Below are 20,263 nucleotides of genomic sequence, written 5' to 3'. Positions count from 1 at the left end.
TATCATTTCAAAGGAATTCAATTAGACAGCGTACGTATGCTAGTACGTCAGATGATTGCACTTCAATTCGAACAAAAGCATTGTGTTGCCAAGGCGATTTCTGTGTGAACGTCATTGGCATGCACTAATTGGCTAGCGCCGAATCTGGGCGCTAGAAATGATTAGTATCTGTATTTCACCAGACCCTTACTTTATGCGAAGGCGGGCGGCGCCAGACTACCCCCCCCCCCTGTAAGTCAGGTCTAGAATCGCCACTGGTTTACTGGTGGACAGCTTATAATGTTGGCCAGACGTGTTCTCTGTAGATTTTGCTACATATCAGCCACTAAGGAGCCAGCACAGCCCTGTAATCTCGTGTCTGGACTTCATCGTGGTCTGCCTCCATTTTGAGGCCTATCTTGGCCCCCACTGTAGGTCAGGTCTAGAATCGCCACTGGTTTACTGGTGGACAGCCTTATAATGTTGGCCAGACGTGTTCTCTGTAGATTTGCTACATATCCAGCTAAGGCAGCAGCACAGCCCTGTAATCCGAGCTGTAATCTCGTGTCTGACTCCAATCGTGGTCTGCCTCCATTTTGAAGCCTATCTTGGCCCCCCCTGTAGGTCAGGTCTAGAATCGCCACTGGTCAGGATGTTTTCTCCTTGTTATTTTCATGTAACTATATCCATAGGAATTCTAGAGAAATCTTGTAGACCACGTGATTTTGCTTGTAGGAAGGCGTGGCTCTACAATGTAGTGATTATGGTTTAGCGATGGCTGATCGTAGTGAAGGGTCGGATTTTCAGTTATCAGAAGTGATCACATTTGGATATTCTAAAGTGTGTGGACGGCGTATGGTAATTAGTGAAAATGGGTTATCCGCAAGTAAAAAAAATCCTGGGAATAGTGCGTTTTTCGGTGTGGTGTATGGTGAAAAGCCTCTTAAAGGAGTATCGGAGTTCGAAGTAGAAATAGTTCGTTATGGTAGTGGATGGTTAGGCTCAGTTCAATTCGGTGTGATGAAGATTAGTAAGGACAAGGAATTAACACACAATGATGTACCAGATTACTCGTATAATGCTCCAAATCACTTTGTTTGGGGTGATACTCATTTATACAATAACTTCAGTCATGAACTAATGACAACAAGTTATAGTAATCAAAACCTTAATGACTTAAGGGAAGGTAACAGAGTTGGTTTAAGACTAGACAGAAATGGTGACTTGTCATTCCTTGTTGATGGACGGTCACAAGGAGTGGCCTTTAGGAACATTGTTAGTAAAGATCACAATTTATTTGTGGTAGTGGACCATTGGGATAAATGTGTTGAGACCAGGATCACTAGATCTGGTAAGTGAACCTACTCACATGATCAACTAATTTATGATCATTCTGTGTAGCTTACCATGTGTAGTAAGAATGTGTTGGGATATTATTTGGTGATTAATAAGGTTTCACCAAACTAAACTTTAATGTTTCTAAATTTCTATTTCTCTCATTTACTATAAACCTGCTGTAGCTGATCACACAAACAGAGTGGATGTGGTGAACTTTGTTACTGATAAGTATCATATAACCACATTGTTAGTGACCAACAGTAATAGTGTACAATGTGACCAAATTTGTGAATAAGAATATATTTGATGTAGCCACAGGGAGAAATTTTGATTGATCGCAATTTGTATTATTCAACACCATATGTGGTCAATGGACAATATGGCTATGTATACATGTGTAGTTATTGTCATCTGGTAGTTGTCAGTAAACTGATGTCCAGTACACTTGGTAATACTCAGATGAAAATGTGAGAATGATTTCAGGATGTTGCTTGACCAGCTTGTGTCCAATAAGCTATGATTTCAGTCATGCATTATGTGGCAAGAATCAAATTATTGCTATTGGGCTATAGGCTATACAAATTTAAGCTTCAGTGAACTTTATTATATACAATAATAGTTGTTACGGAAAGGACTAGCAGTTGCCACAGTAATATAGTAGTTATATATGGTGTGATGTGTGGGAGAACTATATGTATTGTTTGTAATATCTACATGTGTAGTGATCCAGTTAAATTTCACTATCAGAACCTTAATATTAATTTACAAGTGATTATTATATAGTTATACAACGGCCACGAGTGCTCTGCCTGATATAAACGCACGAGCCTGAGGGCCGTCAGGCCCGAAGGCAAGTGCGTTTATACAGGCAGAGCATGAGTGCACGTTGTATAACTGTTATGCACCATTCACCTAATAGGTGGGGAGAGTCTCACAAGACAGCTGTAACACTTATAAAGGCCAGGTTTCTAACATCAATTGTGGGTAACCAAGCCTGACGTTGCAATGACGTTCCCCCTGCAGTACTGCAGCCACCTGAGATATTGAAAGCTAGTACGCTATGGGTTATATCACTAACCTGCATTCGCTGTTCCACTCTCATCATGTAGTGCTCAGCATGCCAGCGTGCCATATAGACTAAGCACCAGACTAATCGTCATAGTGATTCTCTCGAGCAAAAAAAAGCAGCTAAATAGACGGTTTAAGTAAACAAAACCTAACTACTAAATGATATTAGTCTAATTCTTACTATTCACACTGGCTAAACTCGAATCTGGTGGCATGACAAAACTTTTTTTTAATTTAATACAGTTACAATACAAATTACTCTACAACTAAACTACAAACACAATTAATTACAACAGGGGTTTGGGGAAAGGAAAATCAGAGTCCTCACACTGCAAAGCCCAGTACCGTAAAAAAACTGGTTACCACAATCGAACGTAAAGGTTAGTATTATTTAGAATATATTTGTTTTATTGAGTCATTGTCGAAGTGGACTACAGTTTAATCTGGGCTAAGATGGCACCAGACTAGTAAGGTGTATAAGTACGTTTATATATGTAGACTATAGAGTTGTGGCCACCCGCGTTGGCTTTTTTGATCGCCATTGGCTGCTTGTAAACATTATACGTATTGGTGACGTTATGGCCCACAATCGACCTTTACATGTCAGGCTATAAAAGAATTCGAGTGATCTGTGTAGTGTCTTTCCACCTATTAGGTTAGGTGTCGTAGTGGTCTTCGCCACCGGCACTTGTGCTATGCTGCACAAAACCGCAGCCAGTGCAATATCTGTATATTGCACTGCGGTCGGTGCTTTATAACTTATAGACGGGTTGCCTATTTAGGTCGTGTCCCTTGTGTAACGCGAGAAAACGCGACTTTCCGTTTTACGCATGATTACAATGTTGGTCAAGAAGTCAACAAAAAACCCATTTTTTAAAATAGTTTGACAAACGTTTTTGGTTCTTCAAAGGTACAAGATGAGTTAAAATCATCCAGTCTATCATTCTAAGTAGTAGCAAAGTCTTACAAAGAATGTTTTCAGCGAGTTTTATCGCTTTCCAAAAACCCGAGATTGAGAGAAAATCATCTTCTCGTTCAGCCTTCACCTTACACGCTGGATATGTTATAGCTCGAACCTTTCTCTATAACATACTTTTTGTTCTGAAGGCTGGCTAACTCTTGCTTGCTAAAGTTAACCGAAACGTTCATTTTCTCCAATAGCCGTAATACATTTTTGACTTAGCGAACTCGGAAAGTATGTGGAAAATTTACGGTAAAACGACCACGCCTTAAAAAGGCAACCCGTCTATAATGCACTCGTTGTGGTCTACAAAACCGCAACCAGTGCGTTATAAGTTATAATGCATTCGCTGCGGTCTGCAGCAGTGCAATATACAGATTATGGCACTGGCGGTGCCTTTGAACTGCCCACGCAGAGTGGTACATTACAATAAAAAGTTCTTAGTCCAGGGGAATCATTATCTGAAGTATAAGTTTAATTCCTACTTTAGTCCACATAGCTAATTACATACAATAAACCAACTTGTTTATTAAATACTTCAGGTCACATGATCCTCCTTGTTTAGGAACTTGTTATTGTAGTGATTCCTGCTAGTTTGTGAATTCCTAATTTGTACTATGTATATAAAAACAGTAAATTTGTTGGAGAACACTTCAAAGATGCAAAAGTTTGTCAAATGCAGAAAGTTTCATGTATGTATGTTTGTCCACATGTACTCTACATGATGAATTCCACAATGAATAGTTACACTAGTCTGTTACATTACAAACACAAAGTGAAACGTATAATAATGTGATAACACTAAGTGTTTCATAATGGCACATAGCAGGGTAGTAACCATTAGGTACAATAGTAAACATGGTATAAGATTTTGTAATAATATTAATTGTATTGTGTTAAGTTGATAATACAGAACTATTGATAGATGTTGAAACTGTTACATACTAATTACAGCACCACGGCAAGTGCAATAATTATGTTAAATATCATCTTTACCTTGTTCTATATTTGTGGCTTGAGACGAAGCCCAAGTGCTATAATATGCTTCATGGTGCACAAACATATGTAATGCTTTTACTGGCTTAACGTATAAATCTGGAGATGTAACCGAGAAGTAAGTCAGTGAATGATACAGTTTATCATGGCCTGGGATGCTGTAAGAAAACTATAGTAGTGACTTGTGAATAGCAAAAGGTAATTTGTAGCAAGCAATGCTGATTTTCACATGATCCAGAATGCTGGAAGGCTGGTTGTTTTAACTGGTAGCTAAGTCCAGACAAATTTGACTCCTTGCTTATCATCATCCACCTGTGTCTCCTATCACCTCACAATTCACTATAATATTGCTGTAATTGATCACGTGTGCAAGTGTTTCAACCATTTTCAAGAAAGGTGATAAAGCATAGTCTTTTAAAATTAGGGACGTGTTGATTCTGCCAGCAAAATTTTTGGCATAATGGGTGGGTAAAAGCAATGAGCAAAATGCTGGCATAATAGGTGCAATTTTGTGAACTGGACATAAAAATTGCACAAAAGATTGAGATACTCTAATAGAACAGTCAGACACACTAAAATATCGACAATGCATAGCTAATTGTTACAGGAACAACAAGTGACAATTGAGATACCCTAATAAAACAGTCACACGTGTTAAGCAATATTATCTAGCTTCTTGCTTTACATGTTAGAAGTAATTGCTGATTGAGATACTCTAATAGAACTGTCACTTTAAGGTGAAACTGTAGCTTTGCACTTGGAAATATTCAATTAACAAAGATCAGTGCTGAGCAAAATTTATAATTCTTGAGCAAAATATGGAGCATAGCTAATAGGTGAAAAAATAAAAGAATTGCTGGAAAGAAAAATAGGTGGAAAAAAAAGCAAAATAGACTGATCCTTATTTAAAATGAAGTTTGCTTTTGACAATTCTCATAGCTACAGATAGCCTACCGTATACAGGGGCGGAGGAAGCCGCAGCATCTACAAGTTGGGTAGGTAACTGTGAGATCATTCTTCTATGACCACCACCAACATCATAGTTGTACAAGCATAATCAACATTTGCAGCATGCTTAGGTTAGCCCCAGAACTTTTTCAAAAAATTGCTTTCTGAGATTGAATCTGGAGACAATTTCACACCTATAAAAATAATATAATATACTCTAATGGAATAAATAGTCACTGACTGCTCTATTAGGGTGTGGTATCTGACTAGACATTGGGTGGCCTGCAGCTTATGACAAATCCTGGGGCTAGGGGATATTTTTCTGTTTCACCTTAGTAGCTATAGATCAGTTGCCCATACTTCATTTTTAATTTCCAAAGGCTACAGTACAAGTTGCTGTCAGACCTTCAGCACTGGCCACTGTACAGTGTAAAAAAAATAATGAACTCAATTATGAAAACTATACATGTAGCTACAATTCAGGCCACTATAATTGGTAATTATGTTTCTGGCACATTAGCAACCAGTATTTCTATTTCAGAAATACGTAGCACAATTCTTGCATTGAATTTTTCGAAAATTCAATTTCAGAAATACACTACTACTGTGTTACAACAAAACTGCTAAATTTAGCTGTGCATTTACAGATGTTCATCAACAAAACCTACAAGACATTGACATCTACCATAGTCTGGATTGATTAGCTAATAGAACAGTCAATATAATTATACTCTATTTGAGCAGTCACCTAGCTTATTGTTGGTTTGTAGCTGAATCCTGCTTCCTGCCTGCTCACTAACTTTCTTTGCATCAAAATACTGTTCAATCCCAGCAGATTTCATGCAGCTAAATAAGAGGTCTTGTATGGCAACGATTACGGTCAATCCTAGTCCTCCTGCAATCAGTTTGCAACTTTTTACACACTGTCTGTTGTAACAATACAGGTAAACACCATATTGCTTGCTGTCTTTTAAAACATTGCAGTATCGTATTACATAGTATATTTATCTGTATGATGAGATACAGCAGACAGTGGTATCCACAATTCAATACAACAGTTACTAGTTGGCTAGTACTACAATCAGCATTATTTATTGATGTTATAGCTTCTGGTTGACTATTTATATTTAATTAATTTCTGGTATAGTTTTGATATCTTTGATGAGTATAGCCACCAATAGGTATAAAGTAATTATCTACAAACCACAGCCTTGGCATATATTGCAATGCAACAATAGCCATATTGTATTGTGGCAGAAAATATTGCAATGTATATCGATAAATGGAATATTGATGCATCCATAATTGTCTGTAGATATTTGAGGCATGTGTTCATACCAAACTTTACTATTTGAATGTCAACTAAGCCTGTGGACATATTGCTCCATTTCTATTGATGAGTGCTGCAACTTTCAACAACTTATGTCGACAAATACCCACTCTTCTTTTAGACTAACCGACAGAATTTCAAGTAACACTGTCCTTATATATACACACACAAATGCAATGACAAACACAATCCTAGTATACAGACCAGACGTGATCAGTCTCACTTCTGTGGTGCATTGTTGACACTCATAATTAGTTTCAGTTCCACAAGCTCAGTTCTTCTCTACCTGACTTCAAATCTACAGTAACACTTTTAACTGAATGCTCTATGTTTAGAGTAATACAGTACTGTGCATTGCCTCCTACTTAGAGAGTAATGCAGTACTGTATTGGCCAGTGTCACTTCTGGAGTTACCCAGAGAATTATCTTAGGTCAACCTTTTTTTTTTGCTTTATGCAAACGATTTAGATATAATGTTGTTAAGCAATGTTTTGTTAAGTTTTTGCTGAATGATAATGTTTACTGTATGCTCCAGCTAACACTCTCAAGAATTGTTTAGCCCTCTAAGATGATCTCACTGCCATTTACCCATTGGACTAATCATTGGCAGCTAAATCAAAATCACCAATTCAATAATCCAATGTAAGCCAATTTCATTCTTTTGCGGCAGCCTATTTCTTGGAGTAACCCTGTGAAGTATCTTGGCCTGTTAGTGGACTTTAAGTTAAACTGCAAACCATTTGCATAGATCAATGTTTGATTGCAACAGTGTACTGCATAAAAAAGCTATCATTTGCCAAATTCTAGAGTATGCTGCTGTAGTGTGGAAGCTTGAAAGATATCCAGCTATACTAGATATAGTTGTCTAAATAGAGCGGTTGTTGGATCTGGGAGTTTTAGCTATCTCTCCAGTCAAGCTTCAATCAGTCTACTCAATGATATGTACCATCATTCAGTAGCTACTATTCACCTGTCTCTACAGTCTACCATCAACTAACAGAGATGCTCATTTTTCATCAATACAGTGTTTCTTTAGAACAGTGTGTCATTTCAAATCCTTGAAGATTGCTAACTAAAAATTTTCCAACGTTTACTATATAAGTACTAATGTGGAGTCACCCTTGTTTTGTATTTTGTTGTGTATTTTGGTTTGTTTATTGTAGTAAAGTATATTATGTTTGTTTTTGTAGGCTGGCATTAATATCATTGCAGCAAATTCTTGGCCACCGCTTCACAACTTTTTTACCCTGCCATTCTTGGGAGACTCACCCAGCTTGGCTGTTGTGGTTTAGGCTATACTCTATAGTAGAGCTTCTATATATGTTCTTGTTTGGCGAAAATAAAGAAGCTACCCTTAGATTTCCTTCACATCACTTTGGCAGTATTGGTTAGGTACATTTAAGCCAAATGTGTCTCCAGAGTAACTGCAAACACTTACAATAAGTTTTATAGATCTTTAATTTGTATTTAGCTGAATTTTCTACACTGACTAACTTATGACATCAGCAGTAAGTTGACCATGGTTAATGCAACAGGCTTGATCGTTTCACTGTTTGACATCATTTAGGTGCAAGATGTGTATTTTTGACTACTACAGCAGCAATAATGGACTTACCTTTGCCCTTCTTTGTGTCTCATTTCTTTTTCCAGTAGCTACCTCATAGGTGTTGATTTGCAGGTAGAACAGCATGGCTTCCTAGTTCTGTTTATGTAAACAAAATATTTTGTAATTTCTGTAGTGAATGGATTGATTGCAGTTTAGAACTTCTCATACTGTTTATCATTTGTAGCACTGAGTAATGGATGGAACATTAGCAGAAAACAAAGAGAATTAGCCACTTTGTGATTAGTATTTGGTGTGGTGGCATTCAGACTTAAATACAAGCCATTCTTTGTGTAGTTCCCGCTCCAATCACAATTATGTCACTAAAATGCACCAGTAAAAGTTAGGAATTTTTCAATTTTTTTTCATGTCAGAACAATCGAAATCGGCCATCAATCACATATGACCTTACATAAAACAATATTTGTAATCATTTGTGATCCATACCATTAAAAATCATATAATCATGGAGAATTTTTCAATTCTAGTATAGGATCAAGAGTGAGGTTGCCTACACCTGCAGCTATGCAGTGGACTGATTTAGACCCAACTTAAGTAATGGGTATACTACTGAGTAGCAATAACACTGCATGAGATAGTTCACTGGCAGTGGCGGATACAGGGGAGTGGGGGGCTCTTGACCACCCTCCAAAATTTTTTAGTATACCAAGATCGCAATACTCTAATCATGTAAAGCAGTCACTCTAATAAAACAGTCACAGTATTAGATAATACAACAGTGTGTAGCAAGCTATGTAAGTATTTTTATGAACTTTATCAGTGATTAATACATAGTTGGTGAGGTGGGCAGCTATTGCCAGCAGGCTGTAACTTTTGTGTTTTGGTCTCACCTTACCAAACCAGAGAATGTAGTGCCACTTCATTTTGTCCCTTCCCCTTTCCAAAAGTTTGGATCCACCCCTGTCCACTAGTATAGCTTCAGATGTAGATGACCTCATTGCATTCTTTTAGAAGTCATCTTCATTTTGGCAACTGCAACGTAAATAGAATGTGAACTGCAATAGCAAAGCTGGCTTTTATAGATGAAACTTTTATTTCTACTGTATGACCAGACCCCCAATTGAATTGATTTTAACTTTGCATTATAGATTGAATTTTTTTGCTATGGTGGAATTGTGGAAATGTTTAAATTAACTTTAACTACAATCCAAAACAACATACTCTGTATACATGTTGATATCAGTATAGTAATTTTGTCATTTATTTTCATACACATTTGCACAATTAATTACCTAGTTATTAGGCACATGAAAATAATTAGCTGCAATATTGTAGTGACATTAACCCATTTTTAAATTTGTTTTGTATAGCTATTTCTTTACCACGCAACTTACTGATCTTTATTATAGTGTCATCACCAAATTGGACTACAAACTATACAAACATGTGATTAATTTGGGCTATCCAGCCAACTAGCTAATAGAAATCCAGATTAATCCTTTCTAAATAAAACTTTACCCATTGCATTCAATGTAAATTTAGGCTTGTGCTATTATGTCGGGTTTTCGCAGATCCGGTCACATATATACTTTACAATTTTATGGGAATTGGATGTAACATAAAACTTTATGGTGGTTTCAGTCGAAAAATTGTGTCATTTATATTTGTTGGGCATACAAATGATTTATAATTGCAATCCCTTACACAATAGTTCTTAACGGGCCACGATGGACACATGAAGAAATTAGCAAAGGCTACATGGATGGAATGTTGCCATCATCAGATGCACGTCTAGTGTTGCTAGGATATGAGGGGTCAGGCAAGTCATGTCTAGGAGATACTCTTGTGGGAAAGAGTTTTCAGGAGGATACAGCTCCAACAGAAGGAGCAGATCAATTTGAAATTGGAGTCACCACAGCTGCCAACTGGGAGCTTATGGATGATTCTGAAAAAATGATAAATCTAGAAAAACGAACTTTTCTTGAGACTGAATATTTCTTGTCCTCAAATGTAAAAGATGATCAGTCAGTAGCTACAACAACACCTTTTGTACCTTCACCAATAAAGGAAAATCAACCTGTAGTTGAAACAAAAGCCAAACATGGTGGGATATTATCAAAGATAACGGCATTTTTCAAATGGGGTGGTTCATCACAAACTGACAAAAGGTTGCAACCTCACAAAAAGTTTACTCCTATTTCAAAAGAAGAGTTTCAACAACTAAAATCTCTGCAAGAACTATATGATCCAGAAAAGAAGTATATTCACTTATGGGACTTTGCTGGCCAACAGGTGAGTATATGTAGTTATGTATATGCAAGTACTGGTGTTATACCTGGTATTGTGAAAGAATGAAATGTATATGCGTGGCTACATGTGCATTTTGTGAATAACATGTAGTAGCTTCATTTAGTTCATCAACAAGTTTAGAAATATTTCAATTGTCCAGTTTTACATGAGCATACATTTTATATACATGTCCTCAAGTCTATTTTGCTAGCTGGTATTCATTTGGTCCTATGTGCCAATTCCGGACTTGAATAAGTTCTCCTTTTTCCATTAGTTTTGTAATTAACTCTACTTGTATTCAGTCCTTGTACCATAATGATCTCTTTGATTTTTACATAGTAATAAGCTTACAGAACAAGTATAAAAGCACATTTCTTGCAAGTATAGTAGCACTCCCTTATCGTCTTTATTCACCTTTCTCTAACATGTTCTGTAACTTATGTATAGCTGCAAGAGTATATGTTTGTGCAAACTGTATAGTTATAAACTTAGCAGGTATAAAAACTACTGTATATTTCTTCCACAGATCAATATGACTGAAATATGTGTGCATGTTCTAATGTACCTGTTCTGTACGTAACTGTACAACATGTATGATTACATAATAATTAGACCTTGAAACACAGGGTAACTTGAACTTCTTGAAAACTGTGTGTTATGGCACCTATGCAATCTAAGTGAGGGCACTAAAACAGAGTGTGAGGGTTTACTTTCTGCTGTCTCTTGTTCAAAATCTAGATCATAGCTCATTGTTGTACTTTTCACAACTGCTCACAACTGGAGAAATATAGCATTTAGTAGAAGCATAAATAATAGAACACATAATGGATTGGAAACACAACACCTTTTATGGTTATGACTTACGAGCATGATACAGTCACATAAATAGGCTTCTCAGGTTTGAAAAAGTCCAGCTGTTATTAACACTGATATACAGTTATTACAGGGTGTATAAATTATTAAATTTGGCTTGTTTCATTTGTGAAATGTGTGGAGCTATATATTGCTGTAGAGTAATGTTGACATTTTTGCTTATGTACATGTCGATATGCATTTAGCTACTTTACTAAGAAATACATACTGTAGCTGAATTGCAAAATTAAAAATGCTTTGTGATACCAACCATAAAAGTGGTGCTGTGAACAATGTGATTGGATACTTTATAATTACTTACTATCCAGTCTATGTATATATCCCTTTACATGCAGGTATTCCGGCCAGCACACACATGGATTATTTTTATCTGATGAAGTGATTTGTCTCATTATATTTAATGCTGGAAAGTCACTGTATGATGTCCCTGATCGAAGATACCCTAATGACATCACCCCTTCTAAGTCAGGCATCAAATCAATATGTTACTGGATGGAAGTTGTCACTGCTCGTGTTAGCCGTGAAAGCACCAGCAAAGATGATTTCTCCAAACTACTTCCTACATATGTGCTTGTTGCCACTCACATTGATGAACTCCATGAAGATATAACAGTGGCAAGAAAAATAGCTTTTGAAAAAATAGTCCCTGTTCTGTTGAAAGAATTAGAAGGAAAACCATTCTTAAATCACATTGCAGGGTCAAAAAATAATGAGCTGTTTACAGAAGGGTCTCCATCAATATTTTTCATGAGCAATAAAAAACGAGACCCAATTGTTATCAACCAGCTCAAACAAGTAATAACAAAAATTGCCTTCACCAATAAGCAACCACGACCAATTCGATATTTAAAAATGGAACGAAAATTTCTTCACTTGGCTTACCAAGATAAAGTCAGTGTTATCACACTTCCTCAAGGCAAAGACGTAGCACAAAACTGTGGCTTATCTGAAGGTGAAGTGAAAAAGGCTTTACAACATTTACATAAAAAAGGTACTATTCTTCACTTTGCTGAAGTTTCAGGCCTATCCAACATTATCATTTTGTCTCCAAATTGGCTTGCTAAGTTACTAACATATGTCCTGACCACTCTAAAATGCTACCATGATCCAGCTGAATGCTGCGATGAAATGTTAAGAACCTGGTTGAGCACCAGTAATGGAGTGGGACCAAAGACCTGGTCTACACTGATTTTCACACTTACAGACATTAAAGATTTGGAGGAAGTTGCAAAACAGATTGAACAGCAGATGACTGCCACGAAGAAAATATCAAAGAGATAACTTGTAGTTGAATATTCTACAATAACATACATATAGAAACTCTCATACAAAAAATAAGATACAAGTTTATGAAAAATAGCACCAGATAAAAGAAAAAATAGCACCCCTATACTTTACAAGTTACATACGTACATCAAAGCCCACATTACAAAATAGTTTTAAAGAGCTTGAATTTTTTTTGAAAAAATAGCATCATGCACTTTTTGATCATCAACAGATCACATAAAATACTTCAATATTTTGAAAACATAGCACCATTATATGTAACAAACAATGTGTAACTAACTATACATCATGCAATAACATTACATTATTTACTGTGAGTCTTTTTATTTGATGATTACAGTAAATGTACTATTTGCAAGAGTTGTGCGGCAACTATATATGTTGGCATAATATATCACTGTGTGGGAAGTAAGCATATAATGTGCTGGCATTTTAAGTGACCGTAAATGTTTGGCAATATTGCAGTAAGAGAATCTGCTATTTACACAGTCTTGTTACAAAAATTGAGCTGCCGATTGTACATGTAGTTCTATGCATGGAGTAGGGCCCAAACGAACTTGGGTTCAAACATTCATCAACCAAAGTTCATAAATCTTTCGAACTTTTAATGGAGCTGTTTCCTGTTTAAAAATTATAAATCACAGCATGTTAAATGCATGTCTCAAAAATTTGTAACACACACATGCAGTTGTACTGACTCAACATTTTTGCTGAGAAAACTTGAAATTGAATACCATAAGTAAAAATACTTGTGGTTATTAGGTTTTAAATACATTTTACTACTGCTATATATACAGTGACAAGTGACTGGCATCACATAGAAACCTTAAGTACATGCAGTTACATCAATCATGTTACTATAATAGTAAAGCATGTAGTCGGGTCAAAGTACAATAATAGTAATCAGCTAGCCAAAATCTTTTTTCATTCAATAGTCACCTGTGGAGAGTCTACAAAAAAGTAACCGTGTAGAGTTCAGCTATGAACAATATTAAGTTACCTTAACTGTACACAGTAGAGAGTGCAGCTACAAACAAGTCACCCAGTAGAGAGTTCAGCTACAAATTAAACAAACCAACCTGTGCCAGAAACAAATCACCACTAGTGTAAAGTAATTTTAAAAATTAAAACATGGGAATAGACATCGCTGAAAAAGTAAAGAAACAAGAGTCAAACAAGCCAGCATGTTAAACACACAGAGATCTCTACTTGGACTCAATGGATATGGTAGAAACTAAGGTAAAAAACCAGTATAGTTTCTCCATAAATCAGGGGCAGATAAGTTCATAAATACTAAGAACGCTTCTGTATAAATGTTTATTTTGAGTCTGAATAGAGATCTCTGTGTGTTTAACATGCTGGCTTGTTTGACTCTTGTTTCCTTACTTTTTCAGCGATCTCTATTCCCATGTTTTAAATTACTTTTACACTAGTTTGTTTACTTTCCATAAATCCATTTATGCATAGCTAACATCATAAATAAGATGTGCTGGTGGTGCTTGATATTACACAGTACTAAACATGTATAGCTATCAAAGTCAGTCATGTACAGTAGCTGGTAGTCAGTTAATGTTATCAGAGTTAGCAAACACCAGTGTATTGTTTCCTTACTATTGAATGTACTGGGGGTCATGATCAGGAAATTATGCCTGCATAATTTTAAGCATAATGATGGGGTAAAAGAATTGGGAATTATTCTGGCATTTTGAAAGCATAATTGGCATAATATACAATTTCACATTAGTTGAGATCGAGATACTCTAATAGAGCAGTCGCCTACTCTAATAGAACAGTCAGCAGAATACTCTTTCTGTATTGCAACAGTAGCTAAGCATCTTAACAGGTAAAAGCTAACTTTCCTGTCTAATAGAGCAACATAATTACTGTACCAAAATCCTGCTAAACATTGTAAATTGCAAAAGTTGAACATTTTTATAATAATTGGGAATAATTTAGAGAATAATGAGTACATTTTGGGAATAATGAGAGCATAATGATAACTTTTTAAAAGAAATCAAATACGAAATAGAATATTGATGAAAATTTGGAGCATAATTCCCTGAGGCCTAGAATATACTTTGTACTGCATAGCTCTGACATATTCAACTATAGGAAGCGTACAGATCCAGAGTGCAGTCATTTGCAGAGGTCAGCAATAGTATGGCTTTGGATTTATAGGCATACTTGTGCAGTTATGTGATCACAGTAAGTCTAGTACGTAGTGGTACACAACAACATTGTTGCTCTGGTATGAACTTACTAACTATACTGTGGTTAAATATAGGTAATGATATAGAGTTTCCAAATAATTGTGTTAACATGAATAGATTGGATATTTGTTAACACAATTAACACGTTGGTTGCCTTTGCAGAGACTATAAGTCAGAAGCAATGGCAAAGTGAACCTACAAGAAGTAAATTTGCTTGAGAACAGGTGTTATCATTGTAATATGTATTTAAAAATAGGTCATGGATGTGAAGAAAGACATAGGAAGGAAAGTTATGTAGTTTTATCTCCAAAAAGTAATCACATTTTGCTCTAGCCCTGTGGGAAAATAATAATAAGATGAGCAAAATGGCTCAAAATGGCAGATTTCAGGTTTTTTTAGAAGTACTTTTATCTTTGCTAGTGGACCTAAGCTTCTGCCAAATTAACTTCTAAGGCTTCTTTTGAAGTTTATAAGGTGGTGTTTAGTTGAGTGTTCTATTAGGATTTTGGAAAAAACATAGGCAATCTCTATTATGAATCACTACCGTGATTCATGATGCATGTATAGGGTTCAAATTCATCTATAGCAAGTCACCCTGTAAAAAGTTCAGTACAAATCATCTTGAAAAGAGCTCATGAAGTGGCATAATGTGACCAAATACTAATTATCTATACAAGTTGGCACATTTTTCACAATAGGCTATATACACCCCTGTAGATTCACAGATCCCAGTCACAGATAAATGATGTTGCATATGAAGAGCTGTATATTACTTGTAAATGAAAGGGTAAGAAGGTCAGGAAAGCTACCACCACTTAATTTTTTTACATACACCTGATTATAGACACCAGTGGCTAGCCTATAATCTATAGCAAAACACTGAAAACAGGAAAGCTGTGAAAAATGTGCCCCCAAAAATCCAGGGAAACGGTAACACAAATTCACCTGAATTGTTGTTATTAAATTATTTAAATTTTTTGCCATTAACCTACCATCACGGCCATCTGGCTGCTACCTTGGATTTCACATCTTTTTTCATCCTGGCTTTTCCTTGTCACAGCTTGGTTGTAAAAGAAGCTTCAAAGCCGGTCTGTAGTATACAAATACAAAAAGGAGTGATATATGTACAGTAATTTATTTGTCTTTTTTTCTTTACTGCAAGAAGGAAGAGACCAGGAGAAGATTTCTTTTATTATTACAATGATGCAAAAAAAAACTAGTTAGCTACAAGGTAACTTGCTTGTGATTGTAGCTGAACTTCTTACAGAGTGTTTGGTGTGTGATGGGTAAACAACATGAGGAGTTATGGTTAATACATGGAAATCATTTTGGTAAAGCTATATATATATATATATATATATATATAATGTGACCCTCAGTGGCGGATCCAGGATGGGGCATTTGGGGCAAATGCCCCCCCCCCTTCAAGAAATTGCATACAAGATCGAGATACTCTAATAGAGCAGTCAATTACTCTAATAAAGCAGTCACAATGTTCATGAGGCAGTGTAGCTTACCTATGAAGCTATAAATAGGATTTTATTTTACATAACAGACGTGATATAGTTGGTAAGTATAACTAGCTATTATTGTCGTGACCTTTTTTTTTTTTTTTTTTTGGTCTTCAACTGGTTTTCAGCAAGTTTTTTTGGTCTTCAACTGTTTTTCAGAAAGGTGCCCCCCCTCTTTCCAAACTCTGGATCCGCCCCTGACCCTTTCTGCACATTATTTTTTGAAGTTCCTACATAATAAATCGTCAAGTACAGCGTCAGCTCATAGTGGACTAGTTCTCATAGTGACATATAAAGGACACTTATTCTAATAGTGAGCTCCCTAGATCTAAAACTATTCACACTTTAGGGGTTATTGTTGTCATTGTAAAGGATGATCTAGACAATTTTAAGTTAGTGCTAAGAGGCTAAGACAGACTTGTAGGAAGTTTTGAACTTCTGTACATGCAGCTATGATCTGTTCAATAATTTTTTCAGAATCAAGAAAACATTTGCATGATTTGTGTATATAGAAAGTTTCCGCTTTTATTTTTAAGTGGGTTTAGTCCCTCCACTATTATGGTGTAGTCACTAGCTGTGAAAACACAGAATTTGATGTTAAAAAGTAGGCAATTGTTTTTGTGCTGTTTTTGGACAAATTTGTGAGTCACTGCATGTTGAAGGTAATTGTATAGGTCAATGTTGATCCAGTCCATTTAGAAACCAGTTGGCATATAATTATGCATTTTCACTATGCAGGTGACAACTCGATATAACAGCTGGCTATTCTATGAAAGTATTACAATCTTAAAAGGAGGAGGGATTAAACTGACCATGATGGATCTAGCAATAAGGGAGATTTGTAAAAGCAGATATTTTGGATTGCGAACCCTATCTTTGATCACAATGTATACCAGTACGTAGGTACTCTAAAATTAAAGTGAAAACTTTCTACGCAAAAAAAATTATTCTGAATAAACTACTAAAACAAACAGATCATAATTGTATTGAAGTTCAAAACTTCCTACAAATTTGTCTTTAAGCACAGACTTAAAAATTATTTATTGTCTAAACAACTGGATCATGTTCAATAATGACCATAACATTCTGAAATGTGAATAGTTTCAGATGACCATAGGAAAACTTAGTTACAGTCAATGTCATTGACTATAGCTTTTCTATGGTCATGCACTTTTCAGCAGCTAGCTCTTGTTGGAATGTGTGCACAATTATGTATACACAACAGCTCATAGTTATCTTATATCCAGAGCTTTTAAAGTGGTAACTGGCCATACAATTGGGCTATGTACAAAATTATATGCAACATATTCCTGCAAAAAATATTTTAAATAACATTCTATGTAGTCAGTTGAGTTATGACTGAAATTTTGGTGACCATGCAGGTCTGTTATTATTAATTTAATACATATATATATACATAGAACAAGTGCTGAAGGTCTGTAGATCACCTGGTCCTACAGCCTAGTTACACAAGTATGTTTAAAAAGTTGCAGAATGGAGAAAAAATCTTTGACTGGATCTGATTGCAGGTCTACAAAAACAGAGCACGTGGGGGCATGAACTACACCTTGTCACACTGATATAGAAATATCCGCATTCTGTAACTTAATTGTGGCAAGTTACAAAATGCTAATATTTCAATACTATCTCCATTTTTTCTGCTATGCTACTGCTACTGAGGTGCATGGCTACATGCTGAACCATCAACTATGTGGTTATACAAACTGTTGACAATGCATAATATTATAATGCATGGGAGGACAAGAATTGATTTGCAATCATTAATATGATAGGAAATAAAAATATTTTACGTGTAATAAAACTTGTTAAGCTAGGACACTCCGAAATGACGTCACTTACCTGTATTACTATTGTACCTGTGACTACACTACACTACACTGTACTATAGGACTTCCCCTCTTTTATATACCTTTTGAGTAATGCTCTCCCAATTCTTCTATATATAGGTTGTGTCGTTGTGTCCCATTATGTTCAAACTAATATTCTTTTAAAAATTGCATTTTATATTACTTAGTATTGATCGCTCTATTAGAGGGACTAATCATCCATTCTATTAGGATGTCAACATGTGTTGACTGTTACAGCACCTTGTCTTCTCCTATATAAATGTGATATTTCATCATGTGTTATAATAGAGTACCTCTTGTATATTGCAGCTCCTCTAATGTCTAAAATTTGTAGTATTGTGCTCAATATTTTTGCCCTCCTATTATTCAGGTAATACACACAATATATATAGTTGAGGTTTCAGTTAATTAAACAGATCTTGAAATTAATCATGAGTACATAAATTGATGTGATTTGTATAAGGTCACAAGTCATGGATCCAGGTCTAATTATAAATATGCATGAACTATTGAAAATATAGCCATTCACAGCTGTCCAAATCTTGGGGTGGGTAGAATACAAGGAGTTTCACAAATTTTCCATATATAGCTACATCCCTTGTTCAGAATGCGACCAGTTACATATCAAGTTTAAAAAGGCTAAATCAATTAGTGTAGTACCATGTACCACTACCGTTCCCCACACTGAATCCTGATATCACACACTATACCATAAGTCATTTTCAACTTCTACAGGTCAGTAGCCCTTAGATGGTATTATATCTAATACTGAACTATTTTGTATTTTGTAGATGCAAAAATGTCTGTGAAAGTGGATGGACAAGAGCAATTCATTACAACTTCAGGTGAGGTTGAACTATCAACACTACAATATGTTTATATTACTAAGAGGTGGAAACTTGTATGATATATCGTTCTCTTTTGTGTATAGCATCTTTAACTCTGGATTACCATCAACCTGACACAGCTACCAGTATTACCACTACATACATCATTAAACAGTAAGTGAGATACAGATAATAACCAGTATTAGTGAGGTAGAAGTGATCATTGTAGGTCAACCAGTGCAGTCTGAAGTTTCTGATTCTGATGTAACATCACTGGATTATGATGAAGTTACTAAGAAAGGTACACAGTGTATTATTGAGTAATGTTTGAAGAGATCTACTTATCTTTTATTAGCACCGAAAATGAAGAATTTACATAAACTGTACATGTGTTCCCCAAGATAGCCACTGAGTGGAGAACAGTTGCAGATTTTCTAGAGTATGATATTGCAGCTATCAATCTTAGGCAAGGAAGATCCAATAAAGTGCTGCATTGAGATATTTTCTTATTGGATAACCACTGATAATGGGCTTGCACCAAAAACATGGTCCACTTTGTTAGAACCATTAAAAGAAAATTAATTGATCAACTATCAGGAGTAGCTGAACAGATTGAGGAATCATTAAAATGTGAGCATCATCTTCATGTGGTTATAATGTTGTACTATCTGCTCTGATTGAAATGTAACTGTATTGGTGTTGTGTGTATGATGATGACCCAGCATCTTGAGGTCTTCCACAAGTCATGTGATAAACTGATGTAATAACTGTTTAGCTGCACATGACTTTGTGGTTGTGCAGGCTTTGTTGATTACCTGGTTTGTACATCACTTTTTATGAGGCATAAACTCATTGTACAAACTAATCTATGCAACTTTAGTTTTTGTAAATACCTGACTGGGCCAGGGTTCTAAAGGGAAACCTGACAGGGAAATCTAGTAGTTGTATTCATTTTAGCTACTCTATTACCATTCATATATACTTCAGGTAAACCGATGGCCTCTATTACCCCTCCCAACTCAAATGGAGTATTAGCTCAACGTAAGTTTAAAACATTAGCATCAATTAATTGTTATTCTCTTAGCTCCAAAGATGAAGGAATAGCACAAAATCGTCATACCACATATAGCATCATACTGGAGGGAAGTTGCCAACTATCTTGAATATAACATTGGTGTGATCAAAACTATAAAAGAAAAATGCAACCACAATCC

At 35.8% G+C, this 20,263-nt stretch overlaps 3 protein-coding genes across 3 annotated transcripts in view; all 3 read left to right on the top strand.

Annotated features, from left to right (window-relative positions):
- LOC136267483 (uncharacterized) overlaps nt 1–693 on the top strand; it is a 12,896-nt gene extending 12,203 nt beyond the window's left edge. Inside the window, exon 9 of the mRNA XM_066062648.1 lies at nt 672–693. Within this exon, the coding sequence (XP_065918720.1) occupies nt 672–693 (22 nt within the window). The remainder of the gene's footprint in view (nt 1–671) is intronic.
- Nucleotides 694–753: 60 nt separating this feature from the next.
- LOC136267482 (uncharacterized) lies at nt 754–10,408 on the top strand. The gene is made up of 3 exons (XM_066062647.1): nt 754–1,330; nt 9,896–10,288; nt 10,353–10,408. Exons 1-3 carry the CDS (start codon nt 754–756, stop codon nt 10,406–10,408), a joined length of 1,026 nt encoding a protein of 341 aa, XP_065918719.1.
- On the top strand, nt 10,352–12,627 carry LOC136267481 (probable serine/threonine-protein kinase roco5). The gene is made up of 2 exons (XM_066062646.1): nt 10,352–10,476; nt 11,682–12,627. Exons 1-2 carry the CDS (start codon nt 10,427–10,429, stop codon nt 12,625–12,627), a joined length of 996 nt encoding a protein of 331 aa, XP_065918718.1. The 5' UTR covers nt 10,352–10,426.
- The last annotated feature ends 7,636 nt before the right edge of the window (nt 12,628–20,263 follow it).

This window comes from Dysidea avara, chromosome 9 (genome assembly GCF_963678975.1).
Source record: "Dysidea avara chromosome 9, odDysAvar1.4, whole genome shotgun sequence".
Classification (NCBI taxonomy): domain Eukaryota; kingdom Metazoa; phylum Porifera; class Demospongiae; order Dictyoceratida; family Dysideidae; genus Dysidea; species Dysidea avara.
Note: the sequence above shows the minus strand (reverse complement) of the source record. Positions and strands in the feature narration are given on the sequence as shown.

What these genes read in the sequence shown, in the direction of transcription:
- LOC136267482 (XM_066062647.1), top strand. Translation starts at nt 754, where the DNA reads ATGGCTGATCGTAGTGAAGGGTCGGATTTTCAGTTATCAGAAGTGATC. An exon ending in GACCAGGATCACTAGATCTG is followed by an intron (nt 1,331 to 9,895) that starts GTAAGTGAACCT and finishes CTTACACAATAG; the next exon opens with TTCTTAACGGGCCACGATGG. An exon ending in TGAAACAAAAGCCAAACATG is followed by an intron (nt 10,289 to 10,352) that starts GTGGGATATTAT and finishes AACTGACAAAAG; the next exon opens with GTTGCAACCTCACAAAAAGT.
- LOC136267481 (XM_066062646.1), top strand. Translation starts at nt 10,427, where the DNA reads ATGATCCAGAAAAGAAGTATATTCACTTATGGGACTTTGCTGGCCAAC. An exon ending in GGGACTTTGCTGGCCAACAG is followed by an intron (nt 10,477 to 11,681) that starts GTGAGTATATGT and finishes CTTTACATGCAG; the next exon opens with GTATTCCGGCCAGCACACAC.